At 36.5% G+C, this 23,245-nt stretch overlaps 4 protein-coding genes across 4 annotated transcripts; 3 read left to right on the top strand and 1 right to left on the bottom strand.

The window, feature by feature from the left end:
- The first annotated feature begins 95 nt into the window (after nt 1-95).
- LOC131844427 (uncharacterized) lies at nt 96-2,926 on the top strand. The gene is made up of 4 exons (XM_059193309.1): nt 96-305; nt 1,255-1,390; nt 2,094-2,230; nt 2,435-2,926. The coding sequence occupies exons 1-4, from the start codon at nt 201-203 to the stop codon at nt 2,624-2,626; spliced, it is 570 nt and encodes a 189-aa protein (XP_059049292.1). The 5' UTR covers nt 96-200; the 3' UTR covers nt 2,627-2,926.
- Nucleotides 2,927-4,806: 1,880 nt separating this feature from the next.
- LOC131844567 (alpha-1,2-mannosyltransferase ALG9) lies at nt 4,807-15,070 on the top strand. Its single transcript, XM_059193481.1, has 9 exons — nt 4,807-5,011; nt 6,447-6,613; nt 7,296-7,482; nt 8,319-8,518; nt 9,910-10,187; nt 11,023-11,180; nt 11,357-11,541; nt 12,237-12,452; nt 13,097-15,070. The coding sequence occupies exons 1-9, from the start codon at nt 4,917-4,919 to the stop codon at nt 13,384-13,386; spliced, it is 1,776 nt and encodes a 591-aa protein (XP_059049464.1). The 5' UTR covers nt 4,807-4,916; the 3' UTR covers nt 13,387-15,070.
- Nucleotides 15,071-17,696: 2,626 nt separating this feature from the next.
- LOC131844565 (tubulin beta chain-like) lies at nt 17,697-19,872 on the top strand. The gene is made up of 2 exons (XM_059193479.1): nt 17,697-17,909; nt 18,519-19,872. The coding sequence occupies exons 1-2, from the start codon at nt 17,853-17,855 to the stop codon at nt 19,809-19,811; spliced, it is 1,350 nt and encodes a 449-aa protein (XP_059049462.1). The 5' UTR covers nt 17,697-17,852; the 3' UTR covers nt 19,812-19,872.
- A 358-nt stretch (nt 19,873-20,230) lies between these two features.
- On the bottom strand, nt 20,231-22,510 carry LOC131844566 (tubulin beta-4B chain-like). The gene is made up of 2 exons (XM_059193480.1): nt 22,308-22,510; nt 20,231-21,645 (listed from the first exon to the last, which is right to left on the bottom strand). Exons 1-2 carry the CDS (start codon nt 22,362-22,364, stop codon nt 20,371-20,373), a joined length of 1,332 nt encoding a protein of 443 aa, XP_059049463.1. The 5' UTR covers nt 22,365-22,510; the 3' UTR covers nt 20,231-20,370.
- Nucleotides 22,511-23,245: the final 735 nt, after the last annotated feature.

Genomic DNA, 23,245 nt, shown 5'->3' with positions numbered 1-23,245 from the left:
AAAGTTCGAAGTTCCTTAACTATCATTAAAAGTATATTATTGTCAGTCAGGTGTCAGTTCAGCTTTCATTATATAGTATTGATTTATTACAATGTTGAAAATTGTAATTGAGTTATATAGGTTATAAAATGTGTAATTTATAATTTTTTTTTAAATCTTACACACATTTAAATATTATTGATATATAATAACAAATAACAATGTTGTATGATGATTTCAAACCTATCGTTGATCTTGTGTTAAACAATTGGACTGCTTTGCAACTTGCTGTGGAACATGGAATGGGAGCTCCGGGTGGCGAAAAGGTCTGTTTTGTTTCCGTTTTATAGTATAATTTAAAAATCCTTAAACTCGTGATTTCATTTGCAGTAATTTAATACTGGACCTTATAGTCATTATTTTGCTTTAAACCTCTTTATACACGTTAGATAGTACTCAGGACTACTCTTAATTACGAAATGTCATATCATGTACTTCCACGACTATTATTCCATATGAAGTTTATTTTTATTAATATTTTACAGCTTTCCATATGAAGTAGTCAGCAGTATTACCAACTCTTCAAGTCACACATATATTTGAATTATATCTTGAACCTAATACTTTATCTTGGATTATTTTTGATTAGTCTTTTTCAGTATTTTATTCCCACAAACTTTTTAAACAGAACTGCATAAGTCATACCATACATATACTGTCATCAGAGATTTTAGACTACTAAAAATTGGAGGGATGATTTTAGAGATTAAAACCAAAAAATTGGAGAGATATCAAATTTTTCGTTTTAATCTCTAAAATACCTCAGCTACAATTACAAATATCTTTATAGTGGATATGTATTGGTCATTTAATGTTGTTACAAAAAATATATTGCAAAGTATCTCATCCTACCTACCATGAGCATACAGTAGGATCAATATATTATAATTACATAATGTAATTAAATAAAATGAACCCCCAGTAATACTGTCCCTGTCTTATCTGGCATCCCTTGTAATCACAACAGTGATTGTAAAGTCAGCTTAATATTAATTTTAATGCTATTTCAATATTTTGCATGATATTTTATTCTATGATGACAAAAATACAGTAAAGTAAAATGAGACTCACTAGTGGTACCATTCTTCTCACATCAACAGATTCCCACAACAAATCTGCTAATGGCTTGGTGAGCCGATTGCATGATATCGATATGAATTAAAAAATATATATATATTGTTTTAATTATTCATCATTTTACTGTTTTCATTGCAGACAGCTCAGTTGATGGCAGTGTATGTTGCTCGCTACTGTGTTGAGAATATTGTTGATAGGCATGAACTCACAGAACTTATTGAGGATCTGATGGATGAGGAGTTTGATACCGTATGCCATGATAATTCACCTAGAGGTATGTAAACATTTTTTGTTATGACACAGTATAATGTGATATTAATTATGTTAATTTTATAATAAATATATCTTTGTATTAATATAAAGATATATTTTTCATCTTCATTCTGCAATTTTCATAACAATTTTTTTACATACTTCATTGTTATATTGCTTAGGTAGATGTAAGTTAATTGCTGTCTGGCTTGACTGAATTTATTTGCTACAAAATCCTACTTTTATTCATAACTAGTTACCCACCCTGATTTAGCATAGATGTACATGTATTATACATATAATACTCTCTCCTGAATTACTCTATCTGTTTCTAAAAACTTCATTAGAATCCGTTGCATTGTTTAAAACATCTGAGCAGACAGGCAACTGAAGCATCTTCATTTTATACTGTGTAAAGATTAAATTTAAATATGTTTCATTTTCACACCGAAAGATCCTTTCTGATGTGAACCCATTGGCGCGTAACACTGTTCTAGTCACACAATACCGCCATTCTGCTCGCACTCGGTTTCTATTAGTCGACAGGCCAAATTGCACAGTCTAGCTTGGAACTTCGCGAATCGCGTAAATATGAACCGCATGTCGATTTTCGCAGCTGCGTCATGGTTTATGTCCGGAATTATGCAACTAAGTATACATTACTTAACATTACAAAATTAACAATTAAAAAATTGTATAAAAATATGACTGTTATTTAATTTCAGAAATTGCATCCCTATTGCTATTATACCTTGGCATGTTGAAGGAAGGTCGGTATGATGAACTGCGAATGAGAATTGAAGCGATGCCCAAGTGTCAGAAATGGCTGAGTCAACCAATACATGAATCAGTACCTCCACAGGTTAGATTTTGATGATAACTTTTTTTTCTATATCCATCTTGCAATCAGTCGACCACTATGAACAGATTGATCGGTAGAGTGTGATTCCCAACTGAATCATCGTCTCTTCAGATGGTCCTTATTAGTCATCAGTTTCCAGTAACCTACGCCTTTTAATGCGACGTATGTTCATAGACTATCATATATTTATGATAACTCTTTCAGTGTCATGGAAACCCAGATGATGATACTACAAGTAGTAGCGGTGAAGAAGATGAACCCGAACCAGAAACAACAAGCAATCAGATCTTCCTTCAAGCCTCGACTTCCACCATTGATCAACCGCCAGAACCAATGGATGAAGATTCAGATGTCGACCCTGGCTGGACGGTTGTAAAGCCTAGAAAGAAAAAATAAAGTTATATGTAAATTTTAAATTATCCTATATTTATTTATTTTGTGTTATAATATAAGCACTTACTGTAGTTGCGTATTGCCGGATGACTTTGTTTTCCGAGCTAAAAATTCATATTAATTTTCAGATATATAAAAAGTATATGAAATATATTTAGCTTTTGCGCTTCATTTATTTGGAGTAATGCTATTTTTTTTATATTAAAAATTTCATAGAATTATCCTTCATTAAATGTGTTATATTTAGAGTATAAAAAATTTTGGCCTTAAAAAAATGTTTGAAAAATTGTAATTTAACTATGTATGTTCTCCTTTATATAGGATAAAATGGCCCTAATTTTCTCGGAATGGCAATAAAAGTCATCTGGTATATAAAAATCAGTTGTGTCATGTTTGTTTGTTTTGCTCAAACTTAAGAACCGCGTGATTGATTTTAATGAAATTTATTTTGTTAATTTTAATACAGGTGTTCAAAAAACATATTAAACAGTGTTTACAACACTATGATTGTTATAAAATAAAAAAATATAATGTTGTAGGGCAATCATTACTTCAAAAGTAATTTTAATAGATGGCCAATGTGATATACTAAAATATCTTTTTTATTATATATTGAATATGGTACAAAATGTCCATATCACCTATGCTGAAATTACAAAGACAAAACATTTTTTTTTATAATTACTTTTATAAAAATCCTCTGAAATAATTCATATATTTAAGGAATACTTTTACCGTCTGACATAGTTGTTCTAGATTCACACTGGCTATATATTATGTTAATATATACAAAAGTCAAACTTATGACGCATGGGCGGACCTTGTCTAGTCGTGTATACTGATAATATTAAATAGGATTGACTATATATACGTAGTAATATGATGCGGTAAAAGGTTGGTCAGGTCATGAATAGAAAGTAATAGGAATAAAAATTATTCTAAAGGCAGTAAAATTTGATCATTATTGCATTAATGCAGAATCTATATACCTATTTTAAATAATACTACAGTATTATGCAATTTTAAAATAGTGTAATTAAAATAAACAGTTTACTAAATTATTTATTAGGTACCTTTGTATGTTAGTTAGAAATGAGACATATATCATGTACTAATCCTTGTCTACCATACTATATAATGTTGTGTATTTTTTTCAAATAATTGCATTGAAATCAATGTAATTTAATTTAAGAATTTATTTTTAATGTTAACTAAATATTACATATTTGTAACATTTAAGTTTCTTTTACTGGCAATTTGCTTCTACCTTAATTTTATTTATAATGCAAAAGAAACAATTCCTATTGTATACAATTTATAAAAAAATTGTTAAAAATACAGCTGTGTGTATAATTCGAACTACCACACAGTATGTAGGCAGTAAAAAAAGGATATATGCAAGTAACTTCCGATTCCGAACATGATTTCTAAGCCCTTATTATTGCATACCACGACATGGGCTGCATTCCAAAGTATTCTCACCTTATCGAGCAAACAGCATTTTTTTTTATACTACTACGGTCTACGGTGACAAAAAAGTATACGGCCCATCTGATGGTAATCGGTACCTATGGACTCCTGAGACACCAAGGGCGTCAAGTGCGTATACACTTCTTGATAAACTCCAACCTATAGTCTCGCAAGAAAACCTCGACATATAGTCAATTCCTCAATCTAAGTATACGTCATCATCTTCAAAAACGGTTATTTTAAAATGTTGTATGTAAAGTAAAATAGAAGTATAAGCAGGTACTTATTTTTAGTTATATTAAACTATAGGCACATAAAGTACTAGTGTACATTATGTATGACAAAAATGTTACAATTTTACGTAAATGAATAGTAGAGAAAAACATATTCCACCGACCCAAATAATATGGAATAACGAAAAGGAGATGATGTACTCTTATGTGACTATGTATATGAAGTATATATTGAGTACCTTAGTACGCGTGTCAATTTCGAATTTTATTTGTTTTAATTACGTTTAAAACAACTAAATTCGTCTAAAATAAATATACTGTTAATATCTACATATATATATTATATTGTGATAATACAATAATATAATGTAATAGCTACTTTACTCAATAATGGTAATCTGTACCCATTGGCAACTCCTGTGTTTGATTATGACAGTTCTCGAGTTGTCAATATCACTCAGTGTCATTTCATATTTATAATTTCCACTATTCACACCTTGTGGAAAATCGCCAATTTTCGGTGTTTTCTTTCTTTGAATGTTATTATTGTAATATTCATGTTTTAAAGAAAAAGTACAAAACGTATACCAATGACTTTAACAGCCCGACAACGCAGTATTCATAATAAAAATGGTACAAAAAGAATTGCAAGTTTCAATAAAGGGAAACGAAAAGCTAGCGAAGGGTATTAATATTTTTTACTTTGTTTTTATTGCCTATAAAGTATAAATATAATCAACACGTTTTGATATTTGTATGTATATATTCTAGTAGCTTAATATTTTATTTAATATTCTGGATTTATAACTTGCTTTTTGTTTGCTGTTTTGCGCTAAATTACTACAGTTTGGCGCCTTTCCAGGTGTCGACACACTTCGGGCGAGGTAAAGAGCTTTTGCATGACGCTATTTGTTTACCAATCCCTTCGTTTACATTTATCCAAGTACTATTTTAGCATGATTATTATTTTGTTTTATAATGTTTTTTATTGGTACATTTTTTTATTGTTTTTAATTAGGAATACTAACATATTTACAAAATATGTCACAGCATGTATTACAGTGTAATTACTGACAATATTGGTACCATATTTATATATACATTTTGTATAATTAACTATTATATACCTACTGTAAACATGATTATTATGCTAAGACTGTGCTGTGCTGATTATTGACTAATCTGTTTCAGATAAAATATAAAATGTGTATAAAATATTTGTTATTAAGTTTATGAAAAATTACATTTAAAAAATTCAATTATCTTTTATGATAGCCAAATGGACAGACATTTTATAATGTTTTCTAAGGATATTATGGAATACTAATAAAACTGTAAAGAATTTTTTAATGTGTTACTTTTTTAGATACATTTATTTAAAAAAGTAACACATTAAAAAAGTTCACCATTTGATTTTTTTTGGATATGCATTGTTTCTACTAGTAAATTTATAGTTTTCTGAGGATGAAAAGCGGAGGGGCACAGAATATTAAAAATAAATTACATGATCCAGGCAATATAGTTCTCCGTAATAGCAATGCATGAGTGAATGCCACAGGATATGGTAATGTCTGTGGTACTAAATGTGTATATTAGTGACAGTTACCACTTACCATCACTCTGTCTACTTGTGTGCTTTTGCAATTATATTAAAAAAAACATCAGTGTCTCAATGGCTGTTTATGATTATACTGCTTAAGGGATCTTAATTAAATTGGATAGCGTTAAATAGTGAAGAAAGGTCATATCAACATTATGGGATTAGGGGCACATCTAACTAAGGGCTTTTTGGGCAGCCTAGGGTCCTGTGTATATAAAGAGCCCCCACTGAAAACAATAGGTGATATTTAGAATAAAAAAATCTAAAAGATTAATAAATCTATCATTAGGTTTGCAACCCTGAAATCAATCAACCCAAGGATGTGCCTGTCTATCCAAAGGAATAGGAAATACCCCATCACTTGTTTTTAGTTTCTATATTTTTTTAGTTGGGTAATATAATTAGGTAGGTAATTTTGGCGCCACAAATGCACGATCAGGCCCTGTATGGGATGTCTTGTCTGAAAAAAAAAAGGAAACATTTGGTTGTATGTGTTATGTCAGATTTTGTACATTTTCAGTGAATTCCTTGTGACAAATGCACCTACAGACTTACGTAGTATAACATACCCCGGCGGTGCAGTGGCACTCGTTCTGCTACTCACCGCTCGTCTCCTGGCTGCATACTGGGGACATATATCTGATTGTGATGAGACATACAATTATTGGGAGCCATTGCATTATTTAGGTAAGATTTTTATCTTTAAAATTGCTTTTAGCAATAAGGCTCCCTTATTATACATGTGTAACTAGATGTATTATTTGTCATCTAATTAATACATGTTTGTGCTGTGAGAGGAATCAAACTTGCGACCATCGAAATTGCTAAACCTTAAATGTTCTGATAATTTAATTGTTATTTCTCATAAATTCGAATTTTGAATAAATATGTTAGTATGTAATGTATGTATGTGGGTATTACACATAAATTTTAATATGTCTTTAATGTCCATACTCTAGTATTTTTAGCATGAAAAAAATATATAAAATGAATGTATATATATTATAAAATGGTATATATAATAAAATGGATTCACAGCTAAATGCATTATAATGAAAATTTGCCTTGAAGAAGATAGATTTGCCAAAAAGCTGCTATTGAGGGTTCCAGTTGAAACTACCATACAATAGGGATGATAAGATTTTTATTTAAAAAAATAGTATAGGGACATCATTAAAACCAAAAACATCTTAATAGCGCCATTTACCTCTGGCGCCATCTAGTTTGCACGGAGAGAACTAATATAACATTTGTAAAATATCTTAAACAAAGCTCAAAAATAGCCTATGTCTGCCATTTATCTCAGAAATCAGATGAATGGGCAATAGCTAGTAAATATATAACTTATAGGAACTTTTATTCCATACAGTATATGGCAATGGACTCCAAACGTGGGAGTACAGTCCTGTGTACGCCATACGGTCATACATGCCGCTGTGGCTGTTTGCTGTACCAGCTAAGATGCTGTCGCTGGTGGCGTCACCAGTCACAGTGTTCTATACTATACGAGCCCTGCTAGCTGTGCTTGCGGCGTGTGCGGATCTTATGTTTTACAAGTAAGTATAATAGAGGTTATTTTTAAATAAATTGAAATTATATTGGAACTGTGCTTCCAATTGTGCACTAATATATACGCGTGGCACCAATGGACGATGATAAGATGAGCACATAAGAATTTACCACGATGATTTCCAATGGAGCTCACGTACAAGGCGACAAGGCTTATGGCACATTGCTAGAAATGGGGTCATTTTCTTATGTAATTGAAATGATAAACAAGCTGAAGTCTTACATGATGGTAAGTGGCAGACGTCGCTTACCGTTTACGGCAGCTGTATTAGGTTACTCAGAGCTGCTCACGCATACGAATTTTTACAGTCTATTTCTGGTAATAATTAATCGCCATTATTAACGATGCCTTTCTACATTGATTTGCGGAAATTTTGAAATAGAAATAAGGTACTGTATACGGCTTAGGTGCCGGGCAGCACTTCATCTTGTGTGGCGTGATGCCACACAAGTAAATGACAGTTTGTCCTAACGAATAGTGTGTTCTGAAAAAATGTTCGACTTGATGCCCACGGCTACCCTTTACCATCGTACTGCTCGCCATCGTCAGGGAATTCATCCCCATACGCTAGAACCTACGTGGTCTCGGATAGCGCGGTTTCAGAAGAGCTTCCTCCCATGTTCACTTAGATTGTGGAATGAACTACCTGCCGAGGTTTTCTCTAGAGACTACAGCATGGAGTTTTTCAACGGTATATTAAAGTTTCTTAAGGGTCGGTTAAGGTGTTTCAGACGTCCATGAGCTACGGTGACCGTTTACAATCAGATGGGCTGTAAACCTGTTTGCCACCTATGTAGTATAGAAATGAAATGTGTTGTACAGGGCGGTGTGCCACGAGTTCGGCGTGCAGGTGGGGCGCGTGTGGCTGGCGGCGTGGGCGCCGGCGGCGGGCGCGTGGGCGGCGGGCGGCGCGCTGCTGCCGGCGGCGTGGTCGGCCGCGCTGGCCGCCGCCGCGCTCGCCTGCTGGTGGCGCCGCCGCCTGCCGCCCGCCGTGCTCCTCACCGCCGCCACCACGCTGCTCAGTGAGTCACCCGCAGGTTGTATATGACGGGCGGCGTGGTCGGCCGCGCTGGCCGCCGCCGCGCTCGCCTGCTGGTGGCGCCGCCGCCTGCCGCCCGCCGTGCTCCTCACCGCCGCCACCACGCTGCTCAGTGAGTCACCCGCAGGTTGTATATGACGGGCGGCGTGGTCGGCCGCGCTGGCCGCCGCCGCGCTCGCCTGCTGGTGGCGCCGCCGCCTGCCGCCCGCCGTGCTCCTCACCGCCGCCACCACGCTGCTCAGTGAGTCACCCGCAGGTTGTATATGACGGGCGGCGTGGTCGGCCGCGCTGGCCGCCGCCGCGCTCGCCTGCTGGTGGCGCCGCCGCCTGCCGCCCGCCGTGCTCCTCACCGCCGCCACCACGCTGCTCAGTGAGTCACCCGCAGGTTGTATATGACGGGCGGCGTGGTCGGCCGCGCTGGCCGCCGCCGCGCTCGCCTGCTGGTGGCGCCGCCGCCTGCCGCCCGCCGTGCTCCTCACCGCCGCCACCACGCTGCTCAGTGAGTCACCCGCAGGTTGTATATGACGGGCGGCGTGGTCGGCCGCGCTGGCCGCCGCCGCGCTCGCCTGCTGGTGGCGCCGCCGCCTGCCGCCCGCCGTGCTCCTCACCGCCGCCACCACGCTGCTCAGTGAGTCACCCGCAGGTTGTATATGACGGGCGGCGTGGTCGGCCGCGCTGGCCGCCGCCGCGCTCGCCTGCTGGTGGCGCCGCCGCCTGCCGCCCGCCGTGCTCCTCACCGCCGCCACCACGCTGCTCAGTGAGTCACCCGCAGGTTGTATATGACGGGCGGCGTGGTCGGCCGCGCTGGCCGCCGCCGCGCTCGCCTGCTGGTGGCGCCGCCGCCTGCCGCCCGCCGTGCTCCTCACCGCCGCCACCACGCTGCTCAGTGAGTCACCCGCAGGTTGTATATGACGGGCGGCTGGCGGCGGGCTTACCCGTCCAATACAGATGGAAATCGAAATTACGACGGCCTCGAACCGCTAGTGGTGCCCTCACCCTAAAGTTGTATCGGTCAGGCTGGTGTGGAAGCATAAATGGAAGAGAAAAATATATTATACATTGTAACGACCTTAATTGTTCTTTTTTTTTTATTCATGGTTTTGGGCTATTGGTAGGTGCTACGCCTGTAGCACTGCGACCTGCATAAATCAATTGTACTCGCCCTTTTTCTTACTTCGCTACCTAGACTCGTAGGGACAAAAATTTTAGGATATTCTATGGTTTTTGTCTTCTCAGGATAGAGTGTATATTTTTCAAAGGAAATGTTTCGTATGCATGAGTGGGCTACAACCACACAGGATGTGTAGTGGCGTTTCCTCTTCAGCTTGATAAATGACCAACCCCAAATAAATATATTAATAATTTGTATCACAGGTTGGCCATTCACCGCCCTCTTAGGCGTACCTATCGCAATAGACATGCTGATCATCAAGCGGCAGTTCGTGGAGTTCTTCAAATGGTCGATACTGTCGCTGCTCATCATACTGCTGCCGACTGTGGCTGTGGACTCATACCACTATGGAAGACTGGTGGTGGCCCCGTGGAATATCGTCGCGTACAATATCTTCACTGAGCATGGACCGGATTTGTACGGGGTGGAGCCGTGGACCTATTACTTTGTTAACGGATTCTTGAATTTCAATATTATCTGGGTGAGTAGTACTTTTTTCAAATTCAAAATTGGAATTTTGTTTCTTATTTTTTCTCGTTACTTTTTTAAAGATCTTTTTCATATGGATAGATTTTTTAATTTCAATATAATCTGCCTGAGTAATATACTATTGTTTTCTTCAAATTCAAAATTGGAATTTGGTCCCTTTTTATTCCTTGTTACGTTTTTTTTTTAACTTTTTCATATGGCAGGAATTTAAAATGGCTAGTGCAACGTAATCCGAAATCCGTATGAAGTATTACAAGAATATTGGGATTGAAGTAATGGCTATTAAAACTTAATAGAAGGAGTATCCTTCTATTAAGTTTTGATAACGCTCCTTCGGAATACAAATTACTCTAGGAGGAATAAACAAGAAATTTGCTTGTTGCTCTTTTAAAACAGCTGTCGTTCAACACTACATTTTTTGATTCTGTGTAAAGAGAATATCTAGTTTACAATGGTACATTAGAAATTAGAAATGTTCAAATATATATTTTTTTTGTCCCAGTGTTTGTAACAAAAGTCCTCCGAAACTATTTAATCAACTTTTATTAGATTTTGTGTATCAATCAGCAGGTCTAAGAATAAGACGTAAACTATTTTTTATACCCCCAAGTAACAAAATCCAAAATTTTCAATAGCGATGTTAATCTGTATGGCAAAACAATATTTGCGGAGTCAACTAGTATTAAATAAATAGTTGTTGGCTGCGTTGCCAAAAATCTTACATACCTTCTTCGGTTCTTCCGATTTTAATCAGAACTACTATCCAGTGCAGTCCAGTCCGAATACCGAGACCTGGACTGAATTGAAATTAAAGTTTATCATTTCAGGTGCTAGCTCTGTCCTGCCCTCTGCTACTGCTGGCGTGTACAGTAATTATGCCCCGGTCGACCGCGCGTGCATCTTTCTGTGCACCTTATTGGCTTGACTTAATGCCTATAGTGCTTTGGCTGGGTGTGTTCATGATACAACCACATAAGGAAGAGAGGTAATAAATATATATTTCCCTAATTTAATTTAAATATGAATCGGAATTTTTGAAAAGAGTTATTCTTTTCAAATGAACCTGTATATGTTTACATAAATGCCGATTCATTTTAAAGCTGAGTTTCTTGTCAGTTCTTCTTAGATTGAATGCAATCTAACCTATTAATTTATTTCCAGATTCCTATACCCTGTATATAGCATGATAGTGCTGGCCGGAGCGATATCACTGGACTGTATACAGAAGATGACGTTTGCCGTCGGCACCGAGTTGTTCAGATGGCGGAAGGAGCGAGAGAGACGGCACTACCTCGCGTACACCGGGCCTCTGATGGTCATGTGTGTGTTATTAGCGGCCGCTGGTGGTAAGAATTACATAGAATTTTTTTTTAACAGCCAATGATATAAATAAACATTTTTTTTTATCTGTAATGCCAAATATAATGATTTAAATAAAGAAAATATAATATAATTTGATAACCTCGGTGGTCTAGTGGTTTGGCACACTGCTTTACATCCGATGGCCGGTTCGATTCTTCGCACGGTACGAACACAGATTGTGAGTAATGTGGATCAACCTCATTGCTAACCATGTCATATCATTTTGACCTACATGGTATGGTTTTAGGGGGAACTGCCCCTGAAACGATAATGATAGATTCCTGGCTAATTTGGCACTTTGGGCTAACTGACCTCAATAAAATTCTATTCTATTCTTATATAGTTCTCCATCTACATCCTTCCTTGTGGGGACTAGACTGTTCGGGTTACGAACACAGATTAGGTTATTTGCTTTTCACAAAGTCGCAATAGCATATACTGCTGATCACCTTATACTCCCAAATTTGAATTTAAAAATGAATCTGTATTATTGTAAACATGTACAACCTTATTTGAAAATAATATTCGTTGTATTTCTTATCAGTTCTTCTCATCTCGAAACCACTCAGAACTGACGGTAGATTTGACATATCATAGGAGTGGAATAGACCTACATGAATAAAGATATTTTGATTTTCGTTTCATTGAATGATTGAAATATTTTTTTTTTATTTTACAGGTATCTCTCGGATAACAGCGCTGTACACCAACTATCACGGACCGATGCGTCTGCTGCGGTCATTGCCACCAGCGTCCACCACTGACTCATACCTCTGCTTCGGCAAGGAGTGGTACCGCTCGCCATCCAGCTTTCATGCGCCTGGATACAACATTAGATTCATACCGAGCGAGTTTCAGGGACAGATGCCAGCTCCTTATGCTCAGTCCGCAAATGGTGAGTTTTCTTATGACTGTAGTACCGAATAATGTCGGTTGGCCCCGGTCTATTAATGGGTGATTTGTGATATCTAGGACTACTAAGGGGATAAGTTCTCGGCCCACTTGATGGAAAGTGGTAAAGTAAAGTGGTTGTCCATAGACAAGGACAATACACACATTTGTACATTATGTATGATAAATCTTTGTTCAGGAATCAATTTTTTGTTTACTCGTTCACTGACAACTGGCATGAGTAATTTATTCTTTTATTCGCAATAATTGAGTGAATCGGTCATTCAAAATTTAAAAAATCCTTTTTTTTTATTTATGTTAAGTTTAAAGTATATCAACACTGATATATCTTTTTATATATTTATTAATTTATAGTGTTATTATTTCGACAGTTTTTTTAGAATTAGCACTTTCACATTCACATGACGTATTGACAATATTATCGTAACTAAGAAATAAGTAAACTTAACTATGCAATTATATACATGCCTTATGTAAAATTTCCCTCCAAAAAGTCGACCTAAAAATTGATCAGTCCATTAACTTTAAGATTCAATAGTTTTCCCTCATATATTATATAGTTAATATTATTTTAAAATATATTTAAAATATTTTTATTTTGAATTTATAAAGAAAAATCTCTTACAGCGACGCGACTTATTCATCCTCACTTCAACGACCTCAACAAGGGTGACAACCGGACCTACATACAACCATCGCAATGCCACTACCTAGTCGACTCTGATATCGGTAGCCCCAGTCAACTCGAACCTGCGTACCACAAGAAATCCACGTGGGATATAGTAACCTCTGTACCTATACTAGACGCGCAGAAATCGCATAAAATATTCAGAGCATTCTATATACCGGTGTTATCCAATAAAAATAACGTATACGCCAATTTATATTTATTGAAAAATAAACTATTGGCAGGTTGATTAGGGTCGAAATTAGAATATCAATTCGTTAGTTGAAATACATTATTTTTTGTATGGGATAAATAGGATTAGCTTGAAAGTACCAGTGATTATATTCACAAAATTCAAATTCAATCAAGTACTGAATATATATCGACGGAAGAAAGCGAAAAAACTTGAAAACCTATGTATTTATTTCTAAGAACTTATTTCTAAGAAATTCATAAATCCATCTTTACACCAGAGTCAAAAATAGTTTTATAAAATTCATAACTTATATAGTTATGGAGATAAATAAATTGGTTAAATACATAACAAATTTCAACTTTCTCTTTTGATAAATATATGAGCTATAATAATATATTTTTTTGAAATAACAGAATCTAAAATAATTTTTGTACAATTGGGTTTTTTAAGGTACATCAACTCAGCTTTCTTCCGTATGTATGTATTTAAATTATGAACTATTCACACAACCACGAGGTCACGTGATCGAATTATTGTGACAGCTCAAAAATATATTTCGATAGATATGATCACGCGATTGAAATTCGATTCCGAAGTGACGACGATTTTTAGATTCCAAATTAAGCTGTAATCTGAGAGGACTGCTCGATTAATTTGTGGAGTCTGTCTGTACACCTTTAAAGGATAGGGTAATAAAATATAGTCTCTGGTACACTCGTTACAACTAAACTTGTAGATAGAGTAAGTATCGACAGAATCGAATCGAGATTAAATCGAATTTGCATTGAATCGATTTTTAATTTTAATTATGCATTTGGTTTACATTATTTACTGGTCCCATTCATAGAAACGATATTTGGGGATGGGGGTAGATAGTGCGATATTGTATAATAAGGGATTGGTGAAATTAGGACTCCACCAGGGAGGAATCTGGGGATTCATTCCAATATATTATGATCCCCAAAATATAATGAGACGTAGAGCCTCAGTACAGTAGAAGGGATCTTAAATATAGTGACATCTCGTTCATCATAGTCAAGGCTGGGGGTAAAATTAAAGAAATAAGTGTGAATTAATTTATGGGTGATTTTCGATTTGCTTTCGATTCGATCGCGAATAGGAGTCTGCGTGTGTGAAGATAAATAGGTAGTACAGTGAAAAGTGGTTGATTCATGAAGGGAATCAATAAACTAGTCATTGAGTTAATAATTTAATATAGCTATTTAGTAATTTGATCGCACACTTTAATATAAATACTGCATTTAGTTAAATCTACTCTATAGCTAAATGTTTAAAGCATATTTTAATTTTTTTTTTAACAATAATTTTATTTTTTTAATTAATGCAGTTTTTTTTATTAAAGGAGTGATGTATAAGGGAAGTATTGGGTGATAAGATTTTTTATGTGCAATATTATTACTAGTAACTGTTTTTTTGTTTTCCTAGGCGTCGTCGTGGTTTATTACGTAGACTTGTACAATATACAGCTCGCGTGTTCGAAATAACTGTTACAATTTACATTTCTAACTTCCTCTCCAGTAATGGAAACACCGATACAGACCAAATTGTTATGAAATACCGCGATTGGTTCAACCTCTGCAATGTTGAATTCAAAATATACACAGTGTAATGTAGATATGTAATATATTGCTTTCGCCTCTGCGTCGTCAATATCTGTCTACTCCATGTGGAATTATAGTCTTAAAAATATTTTTTTTATAACCTTTTATGCTTCCAAGTTGTTGGCTTCCAAACAGCAAAATTCCAGGCCAAATGTTTGTACTTAATGAGTGAATAGCACTGATTTTCCACAATTTTGTGAGATATTAACTGTCAAATCCTTGTTTGTATATGTCTGGGTGTTTTCTATTTATATTATGTATGTATTTACAAAAATATCATTGTATTGATATCAGTTGTCTAGTACCCATAACACATGCTCTGCTTACTTTGGGACTAGATGGCGCTGTATGAATTGTCTTGAGATTTTATTATAAAAGAAATGTCTAAAATTGAATAAATTTGATAATTTTGTAATTAAATACTTGAATAATGTAGAAAAATAATGTTTAAACGTATGCAAAATATATTCTTGTGGACTATAATAATAGTAATTTAATAAGTTCATGAATGACACCGTGCTGGCTTGAGTGTGTGGTTTACTGCAATAATTATTTCTGCAAGTGTTCTTATTAGTGAATAAAAATGTGTACTGACAGGAACAAATAAAAATTATTAAACTAAGAATAGGGTACAACAATTTTGTTTTTTTGTTTATGTATATGGTGTATATGGTATGATGCTCCCACTTGCAGAACGGTATTCAGTGGCCGAGCACCAGCGGAGGATGGTACGATGGACATGACATGGGCCCTTTTTTAATAATTAACAATGACAATGTGAGGGTTGCCATTCCTGTAAAAAAGTAAAACTGCCGATGATGTAATAATCATCCAGACTCCCCTACCCCCATGTCATCCAAAATAAGCAAAGCAAAGACCCCCCCCCCCCCCACCCCCGACCCCCTGAAACTGCTTACGTAATACTTAAACAGCTTCTATGGAAAGTAAAATCCGTCGATTAAAAAATACAAATTTAAAAATAATATGCAATGACTTTCAAAGAACAATTTGAAAAAAAAATTGTTAAATGCAGTCGCTTATGATTGCGGACGCTGGCTTTTGTTACATCACGCTCCTGATGGCTTTTGAAAGAATGTCTCGTGTAAAGGCAGCTAATGATGTTTCTCTTATTCTTAGTTTGATCTTTTGTAACACATATTCAGTTACAGTGAACCCCCGGAACGTTTTACAGGGCAATGTCGGACCATCGAAATTGTCGGATTATAGAGCCTAAGGGTCCCCTATAATCTGGAATTTTTTACAAAAGAGTATCTTGTAATCCGACAAATTACAGATCCAATGATAAGATTCTATGTTATATATGTATGTATGTATATGCATTCTGAAGTATAATGTCAAAAAAATATTCAATAAATAATAGACCATGTCGGATTACAAGGGGGGCCGGATTACCGCGGTACAATACAGTGGTATTGTACAATGTACATATCAATTGTAAGATAAGGCTGGTGGCATACAGTACGATGTTTGACGCTATTTATTACTAATTACTAATGTAATTAGATCTGCAAATCTGTAGGGTTACACTAGTGTAATTATTACACTAGTGTAACCCTACATGATTTGCAGACGATAATCCAGCTGTTTAAGTGATAAATAACCGTACAAAAGAATTATACTATATTAAATTTGGTGGTCTCGCGGTTTAGCATACCGCCTTATTTCCGATGGTCGCGGTTTCGATTCCTTCAAGTCAATTAACACTTCTTCCTACTGTATATCATCAGCTAAACATAATTTATTATTAATTACAAATTTATTATGTTTTATTATTATGGTAAAGGAATTACGCCAAAGTTCTAGTATAGAATAGTCACTGTAATTATGAAAAAATAATTATTTAAATGATCGACGAAGAGTTTTTAACACATTTGCATTTTTATATTTACACTGAAATAATGTAATTTTATTGTAGTATAATTTATTTGGAAATAAATAATTAATGATTTATTAAATTAGTGTATTTTATTTAAGTGAAAATCAGCGCTGGAAACTATGTTTCCAGCGTTATGCTGAGTTGTAGTCCATATTGACTCTGTGTTGTGATGTGTGTAAAATGTTGTATTTTTGTTATTTTATTACTGTTGTGTACTAGTCTAATTCTATTCTATTCTATGTTTAAATAAAATTGTATAAATTCAGCTAATACATATCTCCAGCTCAGGTATTTGATTTATTTTAATTTAAATGTTATTAAATTTACTTTTTAGTACACATCAATATCGGGTGTTAATACCAATAATTTATGGTAAACTAGCTTACCCGTTATTTCCATCGCGTGGAATTTAAGTTTTGTTTATTAAAACTAATAAAATTTCTAAAATAAAAGTAGCCTAAGTTACTCCATATAAAATCAGGCATCTTCAAGTGAAGCAATCGTTAAAAGCGGTTCTGTTGTTTCAGACACTAGCAAGAATATACAGACATTAATTCTTTCATATTTTAAGAGCCGCGCTCCTGTCTGTAGAGTTCTTGCCTTAATATTAATAATAATCTTCCATCAATCTCTTTAATTGTTAATACAACACGACTCCAACCTTTTCTTTAATTTGCTTGATATTCCTGTCTTGGTCTTCTCCTTCCTAAAGGAAAGAGAGGAACAACATATAGACACAAAATTTTTTCAAGTAAGTTTTTGATGTGTATGCTCGTCAGGTACAGTACCTATTGTATGACATCATAGCCAACATGTTTTTTTAATATATATTCCCTTTTTGTTTCACAATTGGTCATGATCCTCGAGACCAACTAAATTCTTTTAATTAATAGTTTATTAAGTATTAGATGTAGGTAGATTATTGTATTTTTCGTATTTTATTTTGTAATATACTTTATACGGTTTTATTTATTTGTGTTTTGTAAATTTTCTGTAATATAATGAGAGAAATAGTTCATATTCAAGTGGGCAGGTGTGGGAACCAGATTGGCACAAAGGTAATATTTTGTTTGTAAAAAATATAAATATGGGGTGATACTACAAGTTTTACATTAGCAATAAAGGGGTAGGTTACTTAGGCTTGTAATAAAAATTAGTAAATAATTATTACAAGCCTAAGTAGTGTGATGTTGGATTAAAATATTCGTATGGCCAGATATATCTACTCTTCGGAAAAACAGCACTACTTACCAGGTCCTATTGTGTTTTCAAACTCACACTTGAAATATAAATACACTATTTCGTGGAAATCGGTCTAGGTAATTCTAAATAATTCTTTATCATCCTCTTTAGAAAAAAAAACTCACTTGTGTTTGTAACTACTCCTAAACGTTTAGGAGTCGCAAACACACGTACGGAAGAATTATATAGATAGGTATATATTTTTTCAAAAAAGGCGTGGACCTGTGTGAATAAAACCTATGTCAGGAATGGGCTATGTTAATCCCTTGGCATTTGCCCGCTGGCGGGGCAAATGCCGTTAGCGCAGGCGGGAGTACGATTCCAAAATCATACATTAAAAACCCTTGCATTAGACAGACCATTAGACCACTATCGCAAAAACTATAACTTAAAGACAGCTTAGCTAATGATATCTTTTATTACAGTTCTGGGAGGTCATATCAGATGAACACGGTATAGACCCACAAGGCTGCTATCGAGGCGATTCGGATCTTCAGCTTGAGCGCATCAATGTGTACTATAATGAAGCCTCTGGCATGAAGTATGTTCCTAGAGCGGTTCTAGTCGACCTAGAACCAGGCACCATGGATGCAATTAGGGCTGGACCATTCGGACAGATCTTCAGACCAGATAATATTGTCTATGGAGGGACAGGTGCCGGCAATAATTGGGCTAAAGGACATTATACCGAAGGTGCTGGACTGCTTGAATCTGTCCTTGACGTAGTACGAAAAGAAGCAGAAGGTTGCGACTGTCTACAAGGATTCCAAGTAGTTCACTCATTAGGAGGTGGCACTGGATCTGGATTGGGGACGCTGCTACTTGATAGTTTAAGTGAAGAATATCCAGACAGAATAATGGTTACGTACTCCGTGGTTCCAAGTCCAAAAGTTTCTGATACAGTAGTAGAGCCGTACAACGCGACGTTGTCTCTCAATCAGCTGATAGAATCATCAAATCAGTCGTATTGCATAGATAATGAGGCACTGTACGATATCTGCTTTAGAACACTTAAGTTGATGACGCCTACATACGGGGACCTGAATCATTTGGTATCAGCAACGATGTCTGGTGTTACGACGTGTCTACGATTCCCAGGGCAGTTAAACGCAGATCTGCGTAAACTAGCAGTGAATATGGTGCCTTTCCCGCGATTACATTTCTTTATGCCAGGTTTCGCGCCTCTCACGTCACGCGGCAGCCAGAAGTACCGTGCATTGTCCGTCCCTGAGCTCACACAACAGATGTTCGATGCCAAAAACATGATGGCTGCCTGCGACCCGCGCCATGGACGATATCTCACCGTCGCAGCAGTATTCCGAGGACGCATGTCTATGAAGGAGGTGGACGAGCAAATGTTGAATATCCAAAAGAAAAATAAGGACTTCTTCGTAGAATGGATACCACACAACGTAAAGACGGCGGTATGCGATATACCCCCACGTGGTCTAAGAATGTCTGCTACCTTTATTGGAAATACAACGGCGATACAGGAGATATTTAAAAGGATTTCTGAGCAGTTTACGACTATGTTTAGAAGGAAAGCATTCATTCATTGGTATACCGGAGAGGGTATGGATGAAGCAGACTTTACGGAGGCAGACAATAATCTCAGTGATCTAATATCAGAGTACCAACAATATCAGGATGCAACGATTGACGATCAGGAGTTTGAAGAAGAGGAGGAAGAAGGTCCAAATGATGCCAGTGATGAATGATGTCAAATGTCTATTATTATTTATTAGTATTTAATAGAAAATATATTCAAAATAAATAAAATGTCTATTTTTTTGTACCGATGTGATATCTAGAGTTACGTAAATACTACATAGCTGTTAACCTCAATTTCCGTCTGCAAACTTCCGCCCGTTCACCTTCCACAGAATCCTAATGATGAAAGATCCGTGAGCCAAAAGCCAAAAAGGGGTGTTGTTACACATTAGGATAAATTGGCAATAGCCATGATATACTGACAAAATAGGCAGTGCACTATATATATTGACCTAATTTGTACTTCTCGAGTGGGTGGCAACTTTATATTGTGAATTATCCCTATTCATGTAAAAGACTAATAGGTAGACCGAATAGTAGACACTGTAGGGCGGCAGAATACCCACAGAGAAGTTAGCTTTTATTTTAGGTTTACAAAACATTTGGCAGTTTAATTATTTATTCCGAACATTTGTGTAGACAAAAACATAACATGTAGGTATAATAGATAAGATTACAACATTACACACAGACAATTACAATACATTGGACGATACATGGACACAATCACTGTTCTTCCACTTCCTCATCGAACTCGCCTTCATCATCGGCCGTGGCATCTTGATACTGTTGGTATTCTGACACCAGATCATTCATATTACTCTCCGCTTCGGTAAACTCCATCTCATCCATACCTTCGCCGGTATACCAGTGAAGGAAAGCTTTTCGCCTGAACATAGCTGTAAACTGCTCGGATATTCTTTTGAACAGTTCTTGAATGGCTGTCGTATTGCCTATAAAGGTCGCAGACATCTTCAGTCCACGAGGCGGTATGTCGCACACGGCTGTTTTGACGTTATTAGGAATCCACTCTACGAAGTAGCTGCTGTTCTTATTTTGTATGTTTAGCATTTGTTCGTCCACTTCCTTCATGGACATCCGCCCGCGGAAGACGGCAGCCACGGTTAGATATCGACCATGCCGCGGGTCGCAGGCCGCCATCATGTTTTTGGCGTCGAACATTTGCTGCGTGAGCTCTGGTACGGACAGCACTCTGTACTGCTGACTACCTCGAGAGGTAAGCGGCGCGAATCCTGGCATGAAGAAATGTAGTCGCGGGAATGGGACCATATTCACTGCTAGCTTTCGCAGATCCGCGTTCAATTGACCCGGAAACCGTAGACACGTCGTCACTCCTGACATAGTTGCAGATACCAGATGATTCAGGTCCCCGTAAGTCGGCGTCGTCAACTTGAGCGTTCTAAAGCAGATGTCATACAAAGCTTCGTTATCTATGCAGTATGTTTCATCTGTATTTTCTACCAGTTGATGTACTGATAATGTAGCGTTGTAAGGCTCTACTACAGTGTCAGATACCTTCGGACTGGGCACTACTGAAAAGGTATTCATTATGCGGTCTGGATATTCTTCTCGAATCTTCGATATTAGTAATGTCCCCATGCCAGAACCCGTGCCACCGCCAAGCGAGTGGGTTAGTTGAAAGCCTTGCAAGCAATCACAGCCTTCTGCTTCTTTTCGAACTACATCGAGAACTGAATCTACCAACTCAGCACCTTCAGTATAATGGCCTTTAGCCCAATTGTTGCCTGCTCCGGATTGCCCAAATACGAAGTTATCAGGGCGGAATATTTGGCCGAAAGGTCCGGAGCGTACTGAATCCATCGTGCCAGGTTCGAGATCGACAAGTACGGCTCGGGGTACATATTTCCCACCAGAGGCTTCATTGTAGTACACATTAATGCGTTCTAGTTGAAGATCAGAGTCGCCTTGGTAAGCGCCAGTGGGGTCGATGCCGTGCTCGTCAGAAATCACCTCCCAGAACTAAAACCAATAGAATTTATGCCTTTTATAATTGCTACGAGAAAAAGTAAAATCGGTCAAGTGCGAGTCGCCTTACACCAATGGTTCCAAATAAATAAGGCTATTTACATGGTTTTTATTTTATTTTTTATGCATAGGATTATGAATACCTAATAAATAAATATATATTTTTTCGTAAATACGTACATATTACACATATAAAATACCCATAGCGATACATTTATATTCATGAATACAAATGTTTGTACTGTGCGAGGAATCGAACCCCCAACTACTGGAAGCAAGGCGGTGTGTCCAACCGCTAGTCCACCGAGGTTGTCAAAAATTTGTGCTGTGATTGTAATAAAATCACAAGCTGAAATAGTATCACAACGGGACGGCCTATACGGGGTATATGTAGGGACATGTGTTGCCATTTGCTTTTGCTCTTTACCTTTAAATTTGAGAGGAAGGAGGATTATTAAGTTGCTAGCAATGTACCATGATTCATCATCATGCCGTTGATTCATCTTATTCTCCACTGGTACATCGCCTGCATAAACTGTTAGTCCAGACGGGCGCACCATTTCATTATCATCCATTAAAAACCCTTCCATATTTCGTTCACACTAAAATAGATCGGAAATCAAGCTGCTTAGAAGCTATGCATATGTTATATTTACCTTGGCTCCGATTTGGTTTCCGCATTGTCCGGCCTGAATGTGAACGATTTCCCTCATTGTAGTTATTTCAAAAATAATTTATTATCTAAAATATAGTTAGTTAAAATTTCGTTGCCGATAAACAATAAAAATATTATATAAAAAAAAAAACTTGTAGACAATTTCAATACACCATATTACACGAAATTTTAGTCAATAATGACGGAGAGTGCACTTTTGTTTTTGATTTTTAAAATAGTGTATTCCATTTTTGAAACGAACGTATTTCCATGCAGCCTGTATTCTTTTTTTTTTTTTAATTATTAGGCATTGGCAAAAGTAGCAGGAATACAATTGTTTTGATTATATTTTTTATAAAGACTACTCTGTGATATTTTTGTCCATGACCAATAAAAATCTATAGGTACATATCATACAAATGTAACTGATCTGTAGGTATATGGAACGTAATTATATGAGGTAAATTATTATTGAGGGCCTTATCAATGCAATATAACCCAAATAGTACAATTATTTTACTGGTATACTCATTACCTACATACTACAATAAACTAATGTATTATGTACCGACACCTCGTCTCATCATACACAACGATACGGTGGTGAAGTGATGGCCACCGCGCTCCAACACTATCTAGTATGTGCACTGTATATATTCATCAACATTAAATTGATAAATCACCTCTTTGTGATAAAATATGTCTATTATTATTAAAAAAAAAAATTACGTGGAGTAATTTTTTTTTAATAATAATAGACATGAATGATCTATTACAACTAACACCTATACAAATAAATAAAATTGATTTGTAATTTGAAAGAAACAGCTTTTTTCTAAATGCATATGGCAGTATATACATAATTTAAAAAATTGTGTCTCTGATATCGCTAATCAAAATCAAATATACTCCCTACCTTTTACAGCTTGTTAATTTGCA

The sequence above is a fragment of the Achroia grisella genome, unplaced genomic scaffold, assembly GCF_030625045.1.
Source record: "Achroia grisella isolate CSIRO2021 unplaced genomic scaffold, CSIRO_AGI_Agris_v1 utg402, whole genome shotgun sequence".
In the NCBI taxonomy this organism is placed as follows: Eukaryota; Metazoa; Arthropoda; class Insecta; order Lepidoptera; family Pyralidae; genus Achroia; species Achroia grisella.
The sequence above is the reverse complement of the archived record's forward strand: the minus strand, read 5'-3'. Positions and strand labels throughout refer to the sequence as shown.

Bases quoted from the DNA above. Each gene is read 5' to 3' on its own strand.
- LOC131844427 (XM_059193309.1), top strand. From the start codon at position 201: ATGTTGTATGATGATTTCAAACCTATCGTTGATCTTGTGTTAAACAAT. The intron at 306-1,254 runs GTCTGTTTTGTT...TTTTCATTGCAG, and splicing joins GAGCTCCGGGTGGCGAAAAG to ACAGCTCAGTTGATGGCAGT. The intron at 1,391-2,093 runs GTATGTAAACAT...ATTTAATTTCAG, and splicing joins CCATGATAATTCACCTAGAG to AAATTGCATCCCTATTGCTA.
- LOC131844567 (XM_059193481.1), top strand. From the start codon at position 4,917: ATGACTTTAACAGCCCGACAACGCAGTATTCATAATAAAAATGGTACA. The intron at 10,188-11,022 runs GTGAGTAGTACT...TTATCATTTCAG, and splicing joins TGAATTTCAATATTATCTGG to GTGCTAGCTCTGTCCTGCCC. The intron at 12,453-13,096 runs GTGAGTTTTCTT...AATCTCTTACAG, and splicing joins TTATGCTCAGTCCGCAAATG to CGACGCGACTTATTCATCCT.
- LOC131844565 (XM_059193479.1), top strand. From the start codon at position 17,853: ATGAGAGAAATAGTTCATATTCAAGTGGGCAGGTGTGGGAACCAGATT. The intron at 17,910-18,518 runs GTAATATTTTGT...CTTTTATTACAG, and splicing joins GGAACCAGATTGGCACAAAG to TTCTGGGAGGTCATATCAGA.
- LOC131844566 (XM_059193480.1), bottom strand. From the start codon at position 22,364: ATGAGGGAAATCGTTCACATTCAGGCCGGACAATGCGGAAACCAAATC. The intron at 21,646-22,307 runs GTAAATATAACA...TATTGGTTTTAG, and splicing joins GAAACCAAATCGGAGCCAAG to TTCTGGGAGGTGATTTCTGA.